The sequence below is a fragment of the Molossus molossus genome, unplaced genomic scaffold, assembly GCF_014108415.1.
Source record: "Molossus molossus isolate mMolMol1 unplaced genomic scaffold, mMolMol1.p scaffold_m16_p_21, whole genome shotgun sequence".
In the NCBI taxonomy this organism is placed as follows: domain Eukaryota; kingdom Metazoa; phylum Chordata; class Mammalia; order Chiroptera; family Molossidae; genus Molossus; species Molossus molossus.
Window position 1 is genome coordinate 42,848,528 of NW_023425357.1, and position 21,310 is coordinate 42,869,837.

Below are 21,310 nucleotides of genomic sequence, written 5' to 3' on the forward strand. Positions count from 1 at the left end.
AAAATGAAAATGTTTGGAGGGTTGTAGCAAAATAGTTAAGAAAAAAAAAAAAAAATTCAGGATCCAGTCCAATGTATAGGTAGAAAATTAAAAATAAAACAAAACAATGAAGAGTATTAGGACCTAGTATCTGCAAAGGTATTTGTAGTTTCTGTTGAACTAATTTTCTCTGTAAAATCACCCCCATTTTTATTACCAAAGATAGCCAAATTAAAACTAATTTATTTGCAAAATAAATCTAATTTCAGTAAACTTGGTCTGATTATTTGTATAAGCTCAACAAGAACAGTAAATTAACCACATATGAATAAATAAATAAATAAATTAATTAATTAATTAATCTGCTTTGCTGGAATTTTTAATAAGGAATCTTCGGATTAGACTTAAAAAGTCCTCTCAAGACCAGAGAAGCCAAGGCAAGCACTTGCCATCAGATGTTGCCTGCAACCAGTTGAGGTCCTCTCTTCTTGAGGTTCCCAAAAGATCTTGAGCTTCCTCCTTTCTTTTTTTAAAAAATAGTTTGTCGATTCGCTTTGGCTGTGCCCCTTCTCAGCAGGTCCTCAGACATTCAGGTTACTTAAAAACCAACACCTCAATTGTTGACCATCCAGTGGCCATGGACACCGAGTAAACAGCTAAGAGTCTCTGTCAGGATCATTCATAGTAAAACTTTATTGAACAGAAAACCCAGCAAAGGTTTTCACCTCTGCAAGTTGCCCTTGGTTTAAAGTAAAGCAATGCATTTTAAAAAGCAATTATACAGAAGTCTTCCTAGAAAAATCCTGCTAAAACATGTCTAGCAATTTCATTGATTATATAAAGTAGTACACTTAGTGTAATTTAAACATTCCAACAGGAATCAAATCATACCAGCAGAACCATTTCTGCCTCTATGGCATCTATGTACAAACACACATGCAGACACACACATCTGGAAAAGTTCCTCAGGCATAAACATGCGATACTAATGCCTTCTATTTACAATGCCTACTAAACTACATACAGTAAATATTAAAGCTCTTCAGAATAAAGACATGAGAAGCCTTGGACATTTTTTGTTCATCAATTTGTATCATGACTTCACGTCTTTCTGCTTTTGCTTGATCACAAAAGCATATCATCCTCCTTGTTGGTTCTTTTACTAATTCTGTCCCCTTGCCATGTCCAGGTGAGGAAATCTAGCTGGAGTCAAATGATCCAGTCCACGCCTGTCAAAGCCACCAGCAGCCAGAGAGCAAAGAGCATCAGTTTGCTATGGCTGGGGGGCCTTCTGGAAGAAGAGAGGCAAAGAAAGTCTTGAAGACCAGCCAAGCTGTGCTCATAAATGAAGGGCTGGTCTGCTCACCATCCAGTACGTCCCTGTCTGGAGGGAGGTGGTTGGGGTCTTCGATTTCAGGATCAGGGCCTTCCTACAGGTTATGAAACATAGTGAGAAAACAGTTAGGACCACGATAAACTCAAATAATGTTGGGCAATGGCAGAGGCAATCCCGCAGGCAGCCCCCCGGGAATGAGGTCCTGCTGGAGCCTTCTCAGGCCTCCACAGCACAGCGGAGGCCTTCTCATCGTTTTGAATTTTCGCAGCAGCAAGTATCAAAACAAATGTAGCAACTAGATCCTCAACAATTATTAACAAATAATTAAGTTAACCTCCTTGTTAAATATGGAAATTCTCATTTTGGCGATGTTGTGAGTTAAAAAATATTAAAATGGAAACCCAGGGTTCTAAAAATAGATACTAGGTTGTCAATTTATATTATAAAAAAATATCATTTAAGATGATACATTAAACTGCCTTATAAAAATTCTATTTCTGGGGTAATGGGGGAAAAGTAGGGAACATCTGTGATACACTCAACAATAAAGATAAATAAATTTTCTAAAAAAGACAGGTGAAAAAAATAAGTTATAGAGATGTAATGTACAGCACAGGAAATAGAGTCAATAACATCATAATTATGGTGACAGATGGTTACTAGACTTATTGTGGTGATCATTTTGCAAGGTATATAAATGTTGAATCACTATGTTGTACACCTGAAACTGATATAATACTATATGCCAATTATAATTAAAAATAAATTATTAAAAAGAGAAATAATTCAAAATAAATAAATTCTATTTCTGTGTGTTACTTCAAGAAATCTATTCTATGAAACATGCTTATTCTCTCTTTTTTAAAAAATATGTTTTTTATTGATTTTTTTAGAGAGAGAGGAAGGGAGAGATAGAAACATCGATGTGAGAGAGAAACATAAACCGGCTGCCTCCTGCACATCCACTACTGGGGATCGAGCCCACAACCCAGGCATGTGCCTTGACCGGGAAACGAACCAAGACCTCTGTCCATGAGCTGATGCTCAATCCACTGAGCACACCGGCCAGGAATCAAAATAGTGAGCTTAAAAACAAATTATTTAGCCCTGGCCGGTTTGGCTCAGCGGTTAGAGTGTCGACCTGTGGTCCTGAGAGACCCGGGTTCGGTTCCCGCTAAGGGCGCGTACCTCGGTTGCAGTTTGTCCCCGGCCCTGGTTGGTCGTGCGGGTGGCAGCCACTCGATGTGTTCCTTTCGCATCGATGTTTCTCTCTCTCTCTCTCTCTGTTCCTCTCTCTCCCTCCCACTCTACCTGAACAAAAAATGGAAAAATGTCCTCTGGTGAGGATAAAAAAAAAAAAAGAAAAAAAAAAAAAAAAAAAAAAAACAAATTATTTAAATATGCCAAAATGCAAACTGTCATATGACAAAAATACCTGATAAATGCTATCACACATTTAAAGTTTTAAAAATAGCTACTGCCCTGGCCGGCTTGGCTCAGAGGTTAGAGCATCAGCCAGAGGACTAGAGAGACCTGGGTTCGGTTCCCACTAAGGGCATGTACATTGGTTGCAATTTGTTCCCAGCCCCAGTTGGGGTTGTGTGGGTGGCAACCAGTCGATGTGAGATGTTTCTCTCTCTCTCTTCTTCCCTCTCTCCCTCCTGCTCTATCTGAAGATAAATGCACAAATGTCCTCTGGTGAGGATGAAAAAAAAAGCTACTGTTCTGCCCTGGCTGGGTTTGACTCAGTGGTAGATCACTGGCCCACGAACCAATGAGTCACGGGTTTGATTCCGATCAAGGGCATGTACCTCGGTTGCAGTTCATCCCCAGCCCTGGTCCGAATCATGCAGGAGGCAACCAGTCGATATGTCCCTCTCATGTCAAGACGTTTCTCTTTCTCTCTCTCTCTCCCCCTCCCACTCCAGCTGAAGATAAATAGAAAAATATCCTCAGGTGAGGATTAAAAAAATAAAAATAGCCGGTTGCAGTTTTTCCCCACCCCCAGTTGGGGTCGTGTGGGAGGCAACCAGTCGATGTGTCCCTTTCACATCAATGTTTCTCTCTCTAAAAAAAATAATAATAATAAAATAAATAAAAAATAAAAATAGCTACTATTCTAAGAATAAACAGGAAAGAAACTGAGAGATTAGCCTGATAAAATGGTAAGCCACGACACTGGATCTTTGCGGGTGAAGGGTTTGAGAGACTGGCATCTCACAGAGCTGGCAGGCTCCACCGGAAGCTCCTTACCTGTAAGTTATTGTTGGGGTCCTGATTTACAGCTTCCTGATGAGGACCGTCATTCGGGAAGTTCTGAACCGGTCTCTGTCTAAATGGAAACCACCCAACGTGATGCCTTCAAAGAAAGCACATAAAAGTCCATCTTAGTTAACATCACAGTGAGATTTACTCAAGAATTTAAGGGTCTTCTCAACAGAAAAGGTCCCCCTCACTCCCCTCCTATAATCAGGGCAGCATCCCACTAGAAGCTCACAGCAAGGCCCATCTGCTGAGACATTCTATCACACCATCTCCCAGACTTTCCCACTGGCCTGTCAGGTTCTTAAGGGCGAGGCCATGTTTCTTCACCACTGTACACCTAGCAACATAAACAGCACCTGCCACACAGTACATGCTCAAAAAGTGCTGGAGTCACCATAAAGTGTGATTTGTTGTAAGGGGAAAAAAGGAATATGAATCATCTGCTTACAGGTACATGACCACGGTGGCCCCCATGACCATGAGGAATCTGCTCAGGGAGGAGTAGAAGTAGAGGATACTGAGAAAAACGGAAAACGTAGCGGCTGAATAGGTCCAGTCCAACCAATCACGATTTATCTCATCATCTTCTTCGACAATAGGGCCACCTTGTGCATTCATCCGTAAGTTTTGATTGGCCCCAGGATTAACCACCACTTGAGGAGCAGCATTCTGATTGGCCGGCTGGTTTTCAGCTGGAAACTGGTTGTGAATAGGGGCTGGAGCAGGTGCGGAGACCACGGGTATCTCTTGTGCACTTGGTGAGGGAACAAAAGTCCCTGATGCAGCAGTGGCCGCTAAACTAAAATAGAAATGACAGAGGCAGATACTGTTGAGAGCAAAGCACCATGAAGACTATGGTTCTCATTACCTCATTTATGCGGGGATCTTTTACTGTGAAGAACTATAAATAGGTACATACAAACTTAACTTTTTCTTTAATTAAGTGAAGAACTTCGTTACCAACAGTCATACCTATACATGCCTTTTCTGCTCCTAGGAGAAGCCACAAGATAAATTTCATCTGGAATGAAACATCCAGGCCAATATAAGATATGGTGCCGTAGCAAATTAAAATTTTCACAAAACTTTGAAGATACCACATTTGAAAAGGAAGTAACATTCTAAGTGAACTCATCAAACCATGTTATCAGACATCAGCACTCCTGCTTCAATACACAAATTAGCTAGCAGTTATCCCTTACCCTATATGCCACCCACAGAACCAAAGAGCAAGACTCTTCAGAAACGGATCAACATCCCTAACTGGCAGGTAACAGGGACGGGACTATCCTCTGTTCCTGGGGGCCCACACATCAGGGAAAGACTCACTACTGCATGTAGTACTGCCGTGCGTAGATCTGCTGGAACCAGGAGAGCTGCAGCCACCCATAGGTTGTATAGCCCGAGAAACCAGGCCCGAGGCCTTGGAACACTGGCTGGGCAGCTTCAGGCCTAGGAAAGATGATTTTAAATGCACATTTTGAGTTGGTTTAGTACAAATAAGTGAAAACTGAGTTTAAATGACAATCAGGAATTCAAAGAAACTGAAGAATGGGTGCTAGATGGTCACTCGTAGGTGACTGTGCACCTCGAGCACAGGACGTGCTGGCTGCCGAAGCCCTCCTACCATGGTCCAGGCCCCTCGATACACAAGCCCGTGCCCAGCACTGGGTTCTCATGCCATCACTAAGCTGTACAAATAAGTGGATTCCCACCCTGACTTATGACTTGCCGAATCTCACTGCAGGTAAACCCACTGTTCATCCTTTAGGAAGCAGCTCTAAAAAGCCACAGTCCTCCCAAAGCCTTTCCTGAAGGAAATTCGCCCCTCCTCCCAATACCCACTTCTCACTTCAAGGTCTGAATCTCCAAAGGGGGCAGTGATGTGTGTATGTGGCATCCTCCATGCTTGCTCCCTGATCACCTGTGTCCTGTACAGGCTGCTGGGTTGTTATCTTACTGGATCCCCAACAACCCTGTGGGGAGGGAGCTCTCCCCCATTTTACAGGGGGAGGCAAGAGTGCAGCTCAGGGAAGACAAGAGATTTATTTGCACAGTGTCACTGCGCTGGCAAGTAGCAGGGCTGAATTTGAGAGCTGTTTGTTTGACACCAAACTCATTTTTCTTTTTTTAGAGAGAGAAGAAGGAAGAGATAGAAACATTGATGTGAGAGAGATTCATGGATCAGCTGCCTCCTACACACCCACCACCAGGGATGGAGCTCGCGTGTACCCTGATCAGGAATTGAACCAGAACCTGTCAGTTCATGGGACAACACTCAATCCACTGAGCCACACCGGACAGGCCAAACTCATTTTTATATCATGCAACACAGCCTTAAACTGCGGAGGACAGTGGCTTTGTGAGTTGCACACAGTGAACTCCACTAAACAAAAACAAACAGAATTTCAGGAAGATCAGGAGTTGGTTACTCGGTCATCTCCAATGGTCAACTCATTTCCTTAAACAAATTTATATGCACTGTATACTCAATAAGTGGTTGTTGAATTTTCATCATTTTATTACAGTGATATTCATAATAGTCAGATATGAACCTCAATTCTCAAGTTGTACGACCAAAATAAAGGAAGCTGTTTTAAATGTTCCTATCCAATATTGAATTTGACTTACATGCTGACAGTCTTTTAACCAAATTTCATACCCAGAGTATTTCCAAAATAGTATTCCAATACAAGTATGTCTTGGTGTGATGCTGTTTTTGATCATTTAAAAAATTATAGTGCATGGTCTGGCTGGTGTGGCTCAGTGATGGAGCTTGACCCATGCACCAAGAGGTCACCAGTTTGACTCCAGGTCAGGGCATATGCCCAGGTTGTAGACCCAATCCCCCGTGGGGGCATGCAGGAGGTGGCCAGTCGATGTTCTCTCTCATTGATGTTTCTATCTTTCTCTCTCCCTTTCTCTCTCTCTAAAATCAATAAATTAAAAAAAAAATTTTAATAAATAAAAATTAAAATAAAAAATTATAGTGCATAGAAATGAAGAGGATAGTGAAGTGCTTTTGTTAGCTGATGATGACAGCACTGCAAGATAAAGGTGTTTCCAGTTACACGCTGAGTGTGTAGGGGTGAAATGACATGTTTGGGAATTACTTTAAAATCTTCAAGGGAAAAAAATAAAGGGGAATGAGAAATAGATGAAGTGAGTATGGCAACACTTGGATCATCATTGGGCCTAGGTGATGGTTATAGGGGGATCCATTACACAGTTCCTTCCACTTTTGTGTATATTTGAGATTTCCATTAATTATAAAACACCAAAAAACTCCTCATTCCTCAAACACTCACCTTTATCAACCATCACGTATTAAAAGAACATCAGTCACTTCTGGTTTTTGCTCTAAAGGAAAAGGCTCTAATCGCTCAACAGAAAATGGCCCTTTTTCCTGGCACCAGCAACACAGCCTTTGGCGGAGCATGTCTTAAAACAGTCTCTTCACCTTCTGTCACCCAATGTAACGAGAAGCCACTCAGCAAAGCAGCTGTGCAGGGCTTACAACAGCTGCTGTCTCTGCAGCAGCACTAATATCCTACCGTGAGGTCAGCACATGCAAAGCACACCCATGCAGGAGGGGAAATGCATGTCTTCACTTTTTTTTTTTTATCCTCACCCGAGGACATTTTTGCATTTATCTTCACATAGAGCGAGAAGGAGAGAGGCAGAAAGAGAAAGAGAGACAATGATGTGAGAGAGACACATCTACTGGTTGCCACTGATACAACTCCAACCAGGGACAAACTGCAACCAAGATACGTGCCCTTTGCGAGAACTGAACCCAGGTCTCTTTGGTCCACGGGCCGACACTCTAACCACTGAGCCAAACTGGCGAGGGCTCCACTTTTTTTTTATATGGTCCTAAAAGGCTGTGTAGTGAGAAAAGTTAAATATGTGAAAGATCTTTTAAGTGAGACCCTTATAAAGCAACACTTTGCACATTTTAAAGTTCTGTGACTAAACAGTATAAGCACACCTTCTTCTCTTTTTAATATGATCTATTGATTTTTTAGAGAGAAGAGGGGAGAAAGATATATGAACAATGGTGAGACGGCTGCCTCCTACATGCCCCTCACTGGGGATAGAGCCAAAACTCGAGTATGTACCCTGACCGGGAATCGAACCGGGACCTCTCAGTCCATGGGATGACGTGCGTTCGTGTTGCATCAACCTGGTTCTTTATTGTAACACTCACCTTGAGATGTTCTCCCATCCAGAGGGAGAAAGGTTCCGAAGAGCCTCCCTTGGCCTTAAACCATCACTTGAGGAATCCCCAGGATACTGCCCCTGATTGGGACCAGCGGGCTGCTCTGTGGATTCAGCAACCTAAGTGCAATAGGAACATGAGAACAAAGGGCCTGATGCAACTGGCTGAAATTAAACTAAAAGAATGATTTTTGCTGTGAATGGTTTATGTCCCCCACCCCGAGCTCTGAATTTGACAAAATTAAATAGATACGTTATGTAAAACATATTCTGAAATTCAACATAATTTCAACATATATTTATTTATTTATTTTATTTTTTATTTTTATTTTATTTTTTTTAATCCTCTCCTGAGGACATTTTTCCATTTTTTTTTTCAGATAGAGTGGGAGGGAGAGAGAGGGAGAGAGAGAGAGAAACATCAATGTGAAAGGGACACATCGAGTGGCTGCCACCCGCACGACCAACCAGGGCCGGGACAAACTGCAACCGAGGTACGTGCCCTTAGCGGGAATCGAACCCGGGTCTCTCGGGACCGCAGGCCGACACTCTAACCACTGAGCCAAACCAGCCAGGGCCATATATTTATTTTTTTAAGTATTTTTAAAAATTGATTTAGAGAGAGAGATAAAAACATCAATTGGCTGCCTTCTGGGGATCAAGCCCACAACTCTGGCATGTGCCCTTACCAGGAGTCAAACTGGCAACCTCCTGGTTCATGTGACAACACTCAACCACTGAGCCACACTGGCCAGGACTTCAATATATATATTTTTATATATATTGAATATATATATATTTCATCCGTATTTTTTCTAGAGTAACTATGCTATAGTTTCATTAAAATCTTCCAATGAAAAGTATCACTGGTGAGAAAGTTTCCTGATAATGCTCTGTATCTCTGATGGCCACATTTACAGAATTAAGAAGTTAAAATTGACATACAGGATTTATAAATACAACCCAGCAAGCAATCTAAAGGGGAGAATTTCCTACGCTATGCTCAGCTGTTTCGGTAAATACAAATACCAATTTAAAGTGTGTTGCCACATTTATTAATACTGCATATTTCAATTAACACTATGAAATGAAAAATAAATCAGTTTGACTGTCAAACACGTCTCTAAAGATCACTTGATAGAGATTGGCTTTTTCCTATTCAACTTACTAACTAAATAATCACAATAAAAACTTCCAAAGAGCCCAACTGGTGTGGCTCAGTGGTTGAGTGTTGACCCATGCACCAAGAGGTCGCTGGTTCGATTCCCAGTCAGCGCATATGCCTAGGTTGTGAGCCAAATCCCCAGCAGGGGACATTCAAGAGGCAGATAATTGATGTACTGCTCTCATTGATGTTGCTATCTCTCTCTCCCTTCCTCTCTCTCTAAAAGTCAATAAAAACACTAAAAAAAAATTCCAAAGATAATATATTCATTTTTTTACTTTTTATAAAAATCAAGTTTCTTAGAAAAAACTCATGGGCCCAAGTCAATGATAACCCACTTTAGAGTGCCTTGTTAGTTCAGTGATCTTGACACACAGTCACTGTAGGTCAAATCACATCCCAGAAGACAGGGTGATTGGAACTCCACTTTTCTACTACAACAATAATGGAACTGTCTGCCACTGTTATAGTAAACTCCCACTTGTATAACAGTTTCTAATTCCTAATTCTCATTGGAGAAGAAACAAAATATGATGATAAAAAGGCCATAAAACCTCTCTTAAGAGTTTTACCCAACTTCCTTTCTTCCTCCCTTGAGAGTTTGAATGCACACAGGTTATTCCACTCAGGACAAAGCAAACATACCTTTGTGCTAGTTTCTGGCATTTTGGAAGGACTCTTCACATTGCACACCAGATGCAGAACATGACGGGAATCCTGCTAAAAGTAATACAGAGGCACTTTAGCACATGAACTCAGCCTGGCAAGAACTTAAAAACATTCCAAAGTTAATATGTAAATAATGTACCTTTGGAAGCAAGTCCCTGAGACACTGGTTATCCAACAACAGCTTCCCAGAATAAATTAACCTCTGATCCTCTGGACGCTTATCATGGAAAGAAAGAGTAGCAGAGTCAGCATTTAATCCCACAAGTTCCTAACCACAGCAGACACTGTTTTATACAATTAATTTAAATATGTGTTTTTTCTCCAGCAACACAGGAAAACATTTCTTCAAAGGCCCCATTATTTAGAAAATGCTTTAAGTTTAAATTGGTCTCTAACATATAACTTACAGCAACCTACTTACTTCTCAAGGAAATTACTTTGACACCAAAACACAAATTTGATTTGGGGTTCCTATAGCAACTAACTTCAAAACATGTGTTTAGGTTCAGCCGATGTGGCTCAGTAGATTGAGCATTGTCCCATGGACTGAGAGGTCCCGGTTCCATTCCCAGTCAGGACACATGCCCAGGTTGTCGGCTTGATCCCCAGTAGGGGGCTTGCAGGAGGCAGCCAATGAATGCTTCCCTTTCACATGGATGTTTTTTTTCTCTCTCTCTCTCCCTTCCTCTCTCTCTCTAAAAAATATTATTAAAAAAAAAAAAAAAAAGCCCTGGCTAGTTTGGCTCAGCAGTTAGAGTGTCAGCCTGCGGACCAGAGAGGCCCGGGTTCAGTTCCCGCTAAGGGCATGTACCTTAGTTGCAGTTTGTCCCCAGCCCAGGTGTCTCTCTCACATCAATGTTCTCTCTCTCTCTTCCTCCCTCTCTCCCTGCTGGTCTGAGGATAAATGCAAAAATGTCCTCAGGTGAGGATAAAAGAAAATAACAAAACAAAACAAAACTTGTGTTTAGGTTCAAAGAAAACTCAAAGTACTCCGAAAGTCAGCCTCCACCAAAACCACCTAACATTGTCCCAAAATAACATGAAGCAATTCTAAACTTAAGCCCTCGAACAGACATTTCCTGACATACAAATGCAGTCATAGAGGAGATAAAGTGTAGGTAACATTTCCACAAAACCCCTGTGAGATTTAGTATCCCTGTTTTAAGGGAGAAAGTCTGAAATTGACTTGCCCAAGGTCACACTGCTAGAGTCAAGATTCCAACCCCTCTAATCACTAAACCACAGGGACTCTGCACACTTTTATACAAATCCCACTTTTGAAATCTATTTTTAATTCCTTTAAGAACTGTACTTAAAAATAATGGCCTCAAATGCTAAAGTCAGTCCACTGGAGATCACCACCAACTTGTTAACCTACTCTTGCCAGAATAATCAATTACGCAAAACTTGGAATAAAGCTCCTTCTGCCAAGAAGCCTGGGATGATGAAGCAAGCAGTTTAAAACAAAACAATAACTTCATCAATCCAGATTTTTACAACTATGCAACAAAAACAAACTACCAAACTACATAGGATGCTGTGTTCACCACCGTTCTCACTGATTGACTTAATTAGTAAATGCTATGTACATGATTTTGTAAATGGTATTGTAGAGGTGGGTCCTGCATTATATGAAAAAGTTCCACAATGGAAAAGGTTTGCAAACCACAGCTAACCATCATTTAAATTATTTCCCCATTAAAGGTCTAAATTGATGCTCTGTGTTTTTACCCAGGAGGATGACTAGATAAAAAATTAATATGTTAAGCCAATTACTATTATAAAGTAAGGCTTTACATATTAAAAAGCAAATCAGTACTCTCCTGCCATAATTTTTAAACCAAATTTACATATCTGGGAGACCCTTTATTTACAACCTTTGGGTCTTCAGACTTAATAGGAGTGCTGGCCCTCACCAAGGGAAGCCCTTAGGAAAGCTCTCCTCCAAAACACTGCCTTTTACCAAATGATACAACTAGAGACTACACCTGCTTCACCAATTTGTGTACCTAATAGCCATTGTCACAGCAACAGAGCAACCTCCTCTTGGAAGCAGCTTGCAAGAGCCCCAAGGTGAATGCAAATAAGTAAACAAGCAAATTTCTAAAGAACAACTCAGAAGGAAAACTCACTTCTACATCAGATGAACAAATATGGAACGAAAACAACCTAACCACACTGGCTGGTTTGGCTCAGCGGTTAGAGCATCGGCCCCCTGGTCCAGAGAGACCCGGGTTCGGTTCCTGCTAAGGGCACACATGTACCTCAGTTTCAGTTTGTCCCCAGCCCTGGTTGGGGCCCTGTGGGTGGCAACAAGTCAATGTGTCTCTCTCAGATTGATGTTTTTCTCTCTCTCTCCCCGTCTTGCTCTATGCAAAAATGTCCTCGGGTGAGGATAAAAAACAATAACAACAAAAACCTAACTCATGAGCTCCCACACACTGCAACTCTTCAGAGAAGTCAGAACAATTTCACAGTCTTCTCCCACCCTGGTGCCCTCTCCTGTCTGATGGAGAATTACACTTGTGGGCAGTAGAGAACACTGCTGACACTTACATAATGTTAGAGAGGAAAGTAAATACAGGAAGGTCCAGCTCACAGTCTATCACGTGGGAGGGAGGGAGGGAGGGCGGTGATAAGGGTGATATTGACAGATGTGTCAACCAAAACAAAGCAAGGAAGTCTCCTTAATTGAGGAACCAAAGTCCCAAAACCCAGATTTAAGGAGGCTCCTTCCGCCTGTGTCCCTTCTAAGTCACTCTTTCCAGAAAGTGCCCGGGCTCCTCCCTGCTGGGACTAAGCAAAGGCTGGCGGAGTCAAGCGTGGCAGGGAGGGGCCGTGGCGGAAGGCGGACAGGGAGGGGAAGAGTAACCACGTCTTGCTCCTGGGTGTGGGACCTTAAAGCACACACCGCCTGGGTGAGCACCATGTTTCCCTCCGCCAGCCAGCGGCCTGGGGCTGGCACCTGCCCTCTCCCCGCCAATGAAATGCTAGCTGCATTCAGAAAACTCTTTTTGCAGCATTCATGTTTTCTTATTTCTATCCACTGGATATAATCTTAATGAGGAACACTCAGTCTCCCTGTCGTTTTGAGGGAAACTGAGGCTTGAAGGGTGAACTGACACACCCAAGGTCAAGCTGCTGTTTCAGCAGCTTGGCTAAGGCTAGCAGCCAGATCTAGGGGGCAGGGGGCAGGGGTCCGGGGAGGTGGGGCAGGGTGACTGCCGTGGGGATTGGGGGACTCGCGAGGAGAGGGGACTGGGGAAGGCGACCCGTCAGGAAGGAGGGCGATGGCGGCCTAGGTCCAGGAAGGGACAGCCACGGGGCCAGGAGAGGGGACGCCTTCGGAGGCAGGGCAGGGAGAGGGAGACCGCAGCCCTGGGGGAGGTGACCTGCTGAGGACCCCAGATCGGGGAAGGCCGGCGAAGGGAGACGCTGTAGGGAAAGAGACGGCGGACGCGGCATTCCTAGGGGGACGCGAGGCGGGCGGGGGGTGGCCGCCGGGGCCAGGGGAGCGCTGGCGGCGGGAGTCGGGGGCCTAGCTCACCGGGCGCTCGGGGTAGACGAGGCTCAGGTGGGCCTTGAGGCGGCCAACGCTCCAACTGCGGTCGCCGCTCAGCTCCAAGTCGCGGTGGCGCTGGTTGGGACTCTTCACCAGCAGCGTGACGGGCTCGGGCTCGACCTCCATGTCTGCTGTGCTGCGGGCTCGGCGCGCTCCGAGGTGCCAGGCAGGCGGCGTCGCAGCCGCCCAGCCAAGTTTCGCAACGACAGTTCGTTTCTCAGGGGCGCGCGCCCCCGCCTCCGGCTCTTTTATAAGGCGCCTGCGCCCCGGCTCTGCAGACTGGACCCTGTGTGGCTGCCGCCCGTTGGCTGAGGCCGAGGCCACGGCCCCGACGTGGCCCAATCGGAGGCCGGGCCCGTGGCAGGGGGGCGGGCTTAGCACGTGGGCGCGGCTGACGCAACCCGCCGGGGCTGTGTCACCCAGCGTCGCGGCTGCGGCCCCGGAGCCCGGGTTCGGTGGCCATGTCTGGGTGCTGCGCTCGCTGGGCGCCTCTGTCCCGAGGAAGCCGGACTGCTCGCCACCTCCGGGTGCCCAAGGCGCCGTAGGGACGGCCATCCCGGCCGGCTCCCGGTTTGGCAGCTTTTGCAAATTGTTTCCTCACAAAGCGGCACCCCGCCCTTTTTAACCCGGGCATCCAGGCCCCGTCCCCTTTCTCGTCCCCCGGAGGCACGGCAGGCCCCACAGCCTGACCCTATGGGGAGCCCCCCCACCCCACCCCGTTTGCGAGCTCCCATGCGCATTAGAAGGACTGGGAAGAAGCAGGGTCGTTCTTCCTAGGACCCGGCATGGAGGCATTGACCCAATTTTGCCAGTTTTCTGTGGCCTCAGCCCTGAACGTTAACCCTCCAGTGTGGGGCATTGGTCTTAGAATGGCAAGCAGGCCACAGCCCTGCGTACACATGGGACGATGGAAAAGGCCCCACGTCATAGGCTGCTCACAGGTGCTTCCTTTAAATTGGGGCCGAGACAAGGAGAGCAGGGTTCTCAAGTTTTCTGAAATGTGACCACAAAGGCCGCTCTGTAGGAAAAGACTTTGAAAAATAGAACTGACATTGTGCTGGCCCCATCCTTGCTCCAGTCCTGTTGGGATTCTGTTGTTCCCGGTGTGTCACACGGACGAAAAGGGGCCAGGTACTATACCTGACAAGCTCGGGGGTCTGCATGGCGGCCTTACAAACTCAGACCAAAAGGAACCACATTGGACCATCTGAAATGAAAACCTTTTAACCAAAAGCAGGTTATGGCAAAAGTCATGTCCAAGGGCAGTATTTTTTCCCTATCAAAGGTCAATCTTCACCTTAACCGAGCCTGTCTGTTGTCTTTTTGCATCTGGGATAACATACCCGATAAACGAGCCCTTGGAATAACAAAGTAATTTCCTTTTTTCTGGACTCCTCAAAGCACAACCACAGCTGTCTTTATATTAAGGTGGAGGCTTTTGGAGATAATTTGCCCCTGTGCTCAGCTTTCTGGGATTGATTTTAGTCCTCTGAGGAAAGCGCTCTTATCATCAGGGCTGGTGTCACTGTACGGCTCCCACCATTGGTTTAATGCTCTGCTGTTAACATCTGAAAATTCTGAATAAATTTTGAACAAAAAGACCTCTGTTTTCACTTTTCACTGGGTTACACAAATTATGGGTTAGCTTTTCATATGTCAGAATGGAAGAAAATGACTGATTATGATCTGTTAGTCTTGCAACTAGCTAGACACTGACCAGTGGGGTCAGGCCAGATAAAACAAGCAGAGGCCTTAAGAGGGGGCAGCCAGGCAGGAGATAATGGCTTCACAGGGAAATTAAGTATGCCACATAGCATGGTGTCCTCTAGCCTGCAGTGACAAGCATCAGGGCCCCTTAGGTGGCACACCATTTCACTTGGCAGTAAGAGTGTGAAGAAGGGTGGTTTTCCCCCTAGGGAAAATGTCTGTGATTCTCTCTTGGGTTATGTCCCAGTGAGCTAGCCCCCTTTAAAAGTCTTGGGTGATTTTGCCTATAGCACCTTTAGAAAAACATTAAATTCAAGTCAACAAACGTGCCAGGAATAGAAGGATAAACACAAGTGACCTTACAAAAATAACGGGGTGATAAGACTGTACAAAAATACAGAAATAAAAGATAACCCAAAAGTCTCCGACATTTTTGAAGGACTTCTGATTACATCCAGAGAGTACACAGAGGTGGAGAAGAAGAGGAGAGCTAGAAGAAACTTGACAGAAGAGGTAGAATTTAAGTTGAACTTTGAAGGAAGGGTGAATATGAATAAAAATAATAATGGCAGCAATTATGGTTAAGCTCCATACGGTACCTGTGTACGGAACTTGTATGGGCAAGTATAGCTCAGTGGTAAAGTCATGGACCTACATTGCCCGTTCTCAAACCCAACTTTTGCCACTTATGACCATAAGCAAGTTACTCAACCTCTCTGTACCTAGTTTCCTCATCTTTAAAATAGAAAGAAGAATAATAGTGTTGATTTCATAGTGTTGCTATGAGGCTTAAATAATGTAATGTTGTTAAAGGTCTTGGGACAGATCCCCATACTCAGGTAATGCTCAAGAAATGTCAACCATTAATATTTAGGGAACTGCGAGTCCAGCCCAGTGCTTCCTGAACCTGGCTGTGAAGCAGAATCACTTTTTTTTTCTTTTTCTTTTTTAAATTGATTTTAGAGAGAAAGGAAGGGAGAGGGGGAGAGAGAAACATTGATGAGAGAACATCGATTGCCGCCTCCTGTACACCCCTCACCAGGGATTTGGCCCACAACCTGGTCATGTGCCCCGACCGGGAATCGAACCAGGACCTCTTAGTCCGTGGGATGTTGCTCAATCTACAGTCTGGACCACACCAGCTGGGCTAAGGAACTCTTTTTATTTTTTTTTATCCTCACCCGAGGATATTTTTCCATTTTTTGTACAGATAGATTAGGAGGGAGAGAGAGGAAGGGAGAGAGAGAGAGAAACATCGACGTGAAGGGACACATCGAGTGGCAGCACGACCAACCAGGGCCGGGGACAAACTGCAACCGAAGTACGTGCCCTTAGCGGGAACCGAACCCGGGTCTCTCCAGACCGCAGGCCGACGCTCTAACCGCTGAGCCAAACTGGCCAGGGCAGGAACTCTTTTTAAAAGTGAATTCCTGCGACACCAAGTATTGGTGAAGATACAAAGCCATCTGAACTCTTCTAGATGGCTGGTAAAGTGGGACACCCCTGTGGAAGTCATCTGGAAGTTTCTCATAAAGTTAAAGACACATCTACCCTACAACAACCATTACACCTATAGGGATTTACCCAAAAGAAAGTAAAGGCTTGCACAAGAATGCTGATGGCAAGCTTATTCAACGTAGTATCAAACACCAGGAACAGTCTGGGTGTCAATCACCAGGAGGCTGGATAAGCAAACTATGGTATATCCACAGGATGGAATACTACTCAGCAGTAAAAAAGGAATAAGCTACCAACATGCACAGCATCATGAATGAATCTCAAAACCATGCTGAGCAAAAGAACTAGACAGAAAGTATACATGTTATATGATTCTATTCATATGACACTCTTGAATAATCAAAACGGATCTATGGTGACAGCAAACAGATGCTAAAGTTGATCTGAACTGGTTCATAGAGCTTCTCTTCCCAACACTGCTTTCAGTAGCAGCATTGGTAGCTCGATGTTGGCCATGGTGGGATATTTACACTACAGAAATGAGCAAGCACCATAAAACAGAGCCTTATACCCCCCCACCCCTGACTTTTACCAACACACCACTGGGCATGAAGGATATTTCTGGGTTGGTAAAACATTCTGTCTTGATAGGGTATGGGTTACACAGGCATAGGCATTTGTCAAAACGGATAGGCTGGACACTTAAGATTTATACATTTCACTGCATATACATTACACCTCAACTAAACATGTAAAAAAATAGAATGGGTGTCTGGGTCCCAACAGGTGGGTATGGGTTCAAAGGCCAGGTTTGGAAACCACTGGTCAAGTGTAAGTACAGGGTTTATTTTTAAATAAAAATAATGAGAAGAATTCTTGGGACCAGCTCAGGAAAGACCTTGCCTGGTTACCCATGAGAGTTTGGACCTTATTTGTGGGCAACGGGCAGTTTCTGAGCAGTAGATAGGAAGCGCTCAGTATCAGTATGGATCCCACATCATTGTGGAGCCTGGGTTTGAGTGGGAGAGACTTGGGGCTGGGAAACCCGACTCCAAGAGGAAATGTAAATCAGTACTAGGATAGCCCAAAAAAGGAAAAGGTAAATAAATGGAGAAAAGACATTGTGAAAATAAAGCAGGCGGGAAAGGGGCTTGGTAACAAAGATCAATTTGTGAATAGAGATAACAGCTAATACTGTGGAGCGCTTACCACATACCAGACACACAGCTTCAAGAACCTTACATGGCTTTATTTATGTATTTATGTATGTATGTATGTATTTATTAAATCCTCACCTGAAAATATTTTTCCATGTATCTTCAGGTAGAGTAGCAGGTAGGGGGAGAGAGAGAGAGAGAAACATCGATGCGAGAGAGACACATCCATTGGTTGCCTCCCGCACAACCCTGACCAGGGCTGGGGACCAAACCACAATCAAGGTACGTGCCCATGACCGGAATCAAACCCGAGACTCTTTGGTTCACTAAGCCAAACCGGCCAGGGCTATGTGGCTTTATTCATTTAATCCTCACAGCAGCCTTATGAAGTAGAACGGTATTATTATTTTCATCTCACAGCTGAAGAAACTGAGGCACAAAGCATTTAAGTAACTTGCACTCCATCACAGAGCTAGTAACTCTGAAGTTATTATTTTTTAATTAATTGGTACCAAGGTATAATTTATATACAGTAAAAAGTATGGATCTTAAGTGTACAGTTCCAAGAGTTGTGGCAGGTGTATTTGCCCTTGTAACCCACAGCCTCATCAAGATCTAGAACATTCCCGTCAGTCCAAAAGCCCTCCAGTACTCCTTCCTAGTCGACCCTCTCGTCCTGACCACTCCTGGGCCCAGGCATCGCTGACCTGTTCTCTGTCACTCCAGTTTGATGGTGCCTGTCCTAGTTTATATCAATAAAATCATACAGCACATATTCTTTTGTGCTTCTCAAAGATAGAAATTCAAGCCCAGCTGGTGTGGCTCAGTGGATTGAACATCAGTCCCATGGACTGAGAAGTCCAGGTTCGATTTCTGGTCAGGGCACATGCCCAGGTTGCAGACTTGATCCCCAGTAGGGGGTGTGCAGGAGGCAGCTGATCAATGTTTGTCCCTCATATTGATGTTTCTATCTCTCTCTCTAAATAATCAATTAAAAAAAATTTTTAAAGATAGAAATTCAAGCAGATTAGGGAAAGAAATTTAGTCAGCTGAAGGGAAGCCCATATTATTCGATGAGATTTCTGAAAAGATGGAAATGAAAGGATGATGGACAATTTTTTAAAAAATTATTTTCTTTATTGTTTAGAGAGACAGGAAGGGAGAGGGAGAGAGCGATGGAAACATCGATGAGAGAGAACATTGACTGGCCACCTCCTGCATGCCCCCCATTGGGGATTTGGCCCACAACATGGGCATGTGCCCTGACCAGGAATCAAACCAGTGATCTCCCGGTGCATGGACTGACGCTCAACCACTGTGCCACACCAGCAATTTTAAACTTAATTGTGATAGACCTCTGTGGTGCTGTGTCTCAGCTGTGAGTTCAGTCATCTTTAAGTTCTGAATGCGGGGAAGGAAAGAAAGAACCAAGCCCTGTCTTATTTGACAGTTGGGTCAGGGCGGGCTAGAAAGGCCTTTGCAGACCCAAACAGGCGAGAGGTCACTGACAGTATGCATGCTTTATTTTAAACAGTCTGATGTCACCCTGGCTGGTTTTGCTCAGCCGTTGGAGTGTCAGCCTGCAGACCAGAGTCCCGGGTTCGGTTTTCCCGCTAGGGGCACGTACCAAAAAAAAAAAAAAAAAATAGGCCTTGCTGAAGTTCTGGACTTTGTTCTTGGAACTCTTGTTTTTCTTGTCTTTTTTTTGTAATCCTCACCTGAGGCTATTTTTCTATTTATCTTCAGACAGAGTGGGAGGGGGAGAGAGGGAGAGAAAGGGAGAGAGAGAAACATTAACGAGAGAGGGACACATGGACTGATTGCCTCCCACACAACCCTGACCAGGGCTGGGGACGAACCGCAACTCAGGTATGTACCTTTGGCTGGAATCGAACCTGCGACTCATTGGTCCGCGGGCCGACGCTCTACTGCTGAGCCAAACCAGCCAAGGCAGAACTCTTGTTTTTATTTGGTTTTAAGAGATTCCCTCAATAATTCAGCTCCCACTAAAACCCTTGTTTTCTTAATGGTCATATTGCTGAAATCCTCATTTGGCCACACACATGAGCCATCTTCTTGAGCCCAGGAAATGGATCTCCTGCTCTAGACTCTTGGAATCCACCCCACCGCAGCTCCTGCGCCCACGCTAGGCCAGAGCAGCTTTCTTTCCTCACCAGAAGTAGCTCTAAGGCAATCTCCCTGCCTCCCCGTGCGTGCGGCTGGGAAGGGGAAGTGTTTTCATGTGATAGCGGCAGGCGGGGTGTCAGACTGTGGTTCCCAACCTTTGTGGAGTGTGACACTCACTTCCCTGTTACTTCCCGATCATACTGCTGCCTCTCTCTTAAAAGGGCTTGTTATATACATTTTAAAAATCAAGTCAAGTAAGAACTGAGCTGGCTTTTGAGAACCCCAAGTGTCTCTTGAACAGGAGACATCAATGGGTATGGCCAGTCAAGACTGACAGCTGGGCCCACCAATGGCCCTGATCGTTCACTGCACGATGCACTTCTCAACTCAGCCCTACAAGGTTGAAAAATGTACCCAGGGTTCTTTTACTTCGTAAGTTAAATATAGAATCACCATATAACCCAGCAAGTCCACTCCTAGGTATATATCCAAAAGAACTGAAAACAAAAACTTGTCCATGAATATGCATAGCAGCACTATTCACAATAGTCAAAAGATGGAAATAACTCAAGTGTCCAGCAAGTAATGAATATATAAACAAAATGTGGTAAAACCAACTAATGGAATATTATTCAGCCATGTAAACGAATGAAGGACCGATACTACACTGCTACAACATGGATGCTCCTTGAAAACATGCTAAGTGAAATAAGGCAGACACAAAAGGCCACGCGTTGTATAGTTCAACTTTTATGAAATATCTAGAACAGGCAAATTCATAGAGACAAAAGCAGTTTAGGGGTTGCTAGTGGGGAATGGTTGCTTAACAGGTCTGGGATTTCCTTGTGGGATGATGAAAATGTTTTGGAGCTAAATAGTGGTGATGGTCACACTGTAAATGTACTAAATTATATACTTTAAAATAGTTAAATATAAAAATATTTTATCCCTGGACGGTTTGGCTCAGCAGTTAGAGCGTCAGCCTGAGGTCCAGAGAGATCTGGGTTCAGTTCCCGCTAAGGGCACATACCTTAGTTGCAGTTTGTCCCTGGTCCTGGCTGGGTCGTGCAGGAGGCAGCCACTCGATGTGTCCCTTTCACATAGATGTTTCTCTCTCTCTCTCCCTCCCTCCCTCCCATTCTATCTGAAAAAAAAAAAGGAAAAATGTGCTCGGGTGAGGATATAAAAATAAAAATATTTTGGCCCATCTGGTGTGGCTCACTAGTTGAGTATCAACCCATGCACCAAGAGGCTGCCAGTTCGATTCCCGGTCAGGGCACATGCCCACGTTGTGGGCCTGATCACCAGTGGGGGACATGTAGGAGGCAGCCAATCGATGTTCTCTCATCAATGTTTCTATCTCTCTCTCCCTCTCCTTTCCTCTCTCTCTAAAATCAACAAAGAAAAATATTTTTAAAAAATATAATTTAAACCTAATTGGTTCCTTCTGTTCTGTTAAATGCTTTCTCAGCCTTTCCTCCAAAGGAGAGAAGAACCTAAATAAAATCACCACCACACAACAAACTCTTTCTGATTACCCCCAAGAAGGGGCTTAGACCCTGGACAGGGTAGGTCAGTGTGTCTGCCTGAGTTAATAAATTCTCACGCAGAGTGAATGCCTCACTTTGCTCAGGATTGCAGGCGTGGCCAGCTCCAGGCTGCCT

The 21,310-nt window shown here is 44.5% G+C and overlaps 1 protein-coding gene across 3 annotated transcripts; it reads right to left on the bottom strand.

The window, feature by feature from the left end:
* Nucleotides 1-648: 648 nt before the first annotated feature.
* On the bottom strand, nucleotides 649-13,421 carry HERPUD1 (homocysteine inducible ER protein with ubiquitin like domain 1). Of its 3 annotated transcripts, none has more exons than XM_036275226.1 (8): nucleotides 13,183-13,418; nucleotides 9,775-9,852; nucleotides 9,612-9,683; nucleotides 7,791-7,921; nucleotides 4,910-5,032; nucleotides 4,029-4,379; nucleotides 3,569-3,674; nucleotides 649-1,409 (listed from the first exon to the last, which is right to left on the bottom strand). In XM_036275226.1, the coding sequence occupies exons 1-8, from the start codon at nucleotides 13,321-13,323 to the stop codon at nucleotides 1,245-1,247; spliced, it is 1,167 nt and encodes a 388-aa protein (XP_036131119.1). In that variant the 5' UTR covers nucleotides 13,324-13,418; the 3' UTR covers nucleotides 649-1,244. The 3 variants fall into 3 exon arrangements, with proteins under 3 accessions (XP_036131119.1, XP_036131118.1, XP_036131120.1); XM_036275225.1 differs by having other exon boundaries at nucleotides 9,612-9,686; nucleotides 13,183-13,417; XM_036275227.1 differs by lacking the exon at nucleotides 649-1,409 and having other exon boundaries at nucleotides 3,595-3,674; nucleotides 4,186-4,379; nucleotides 9,612-9,686; nucleotides 13,183-13,421.
* Nucleotides 13,422-21,310: the final 7,889 nt, after the last annotated feature.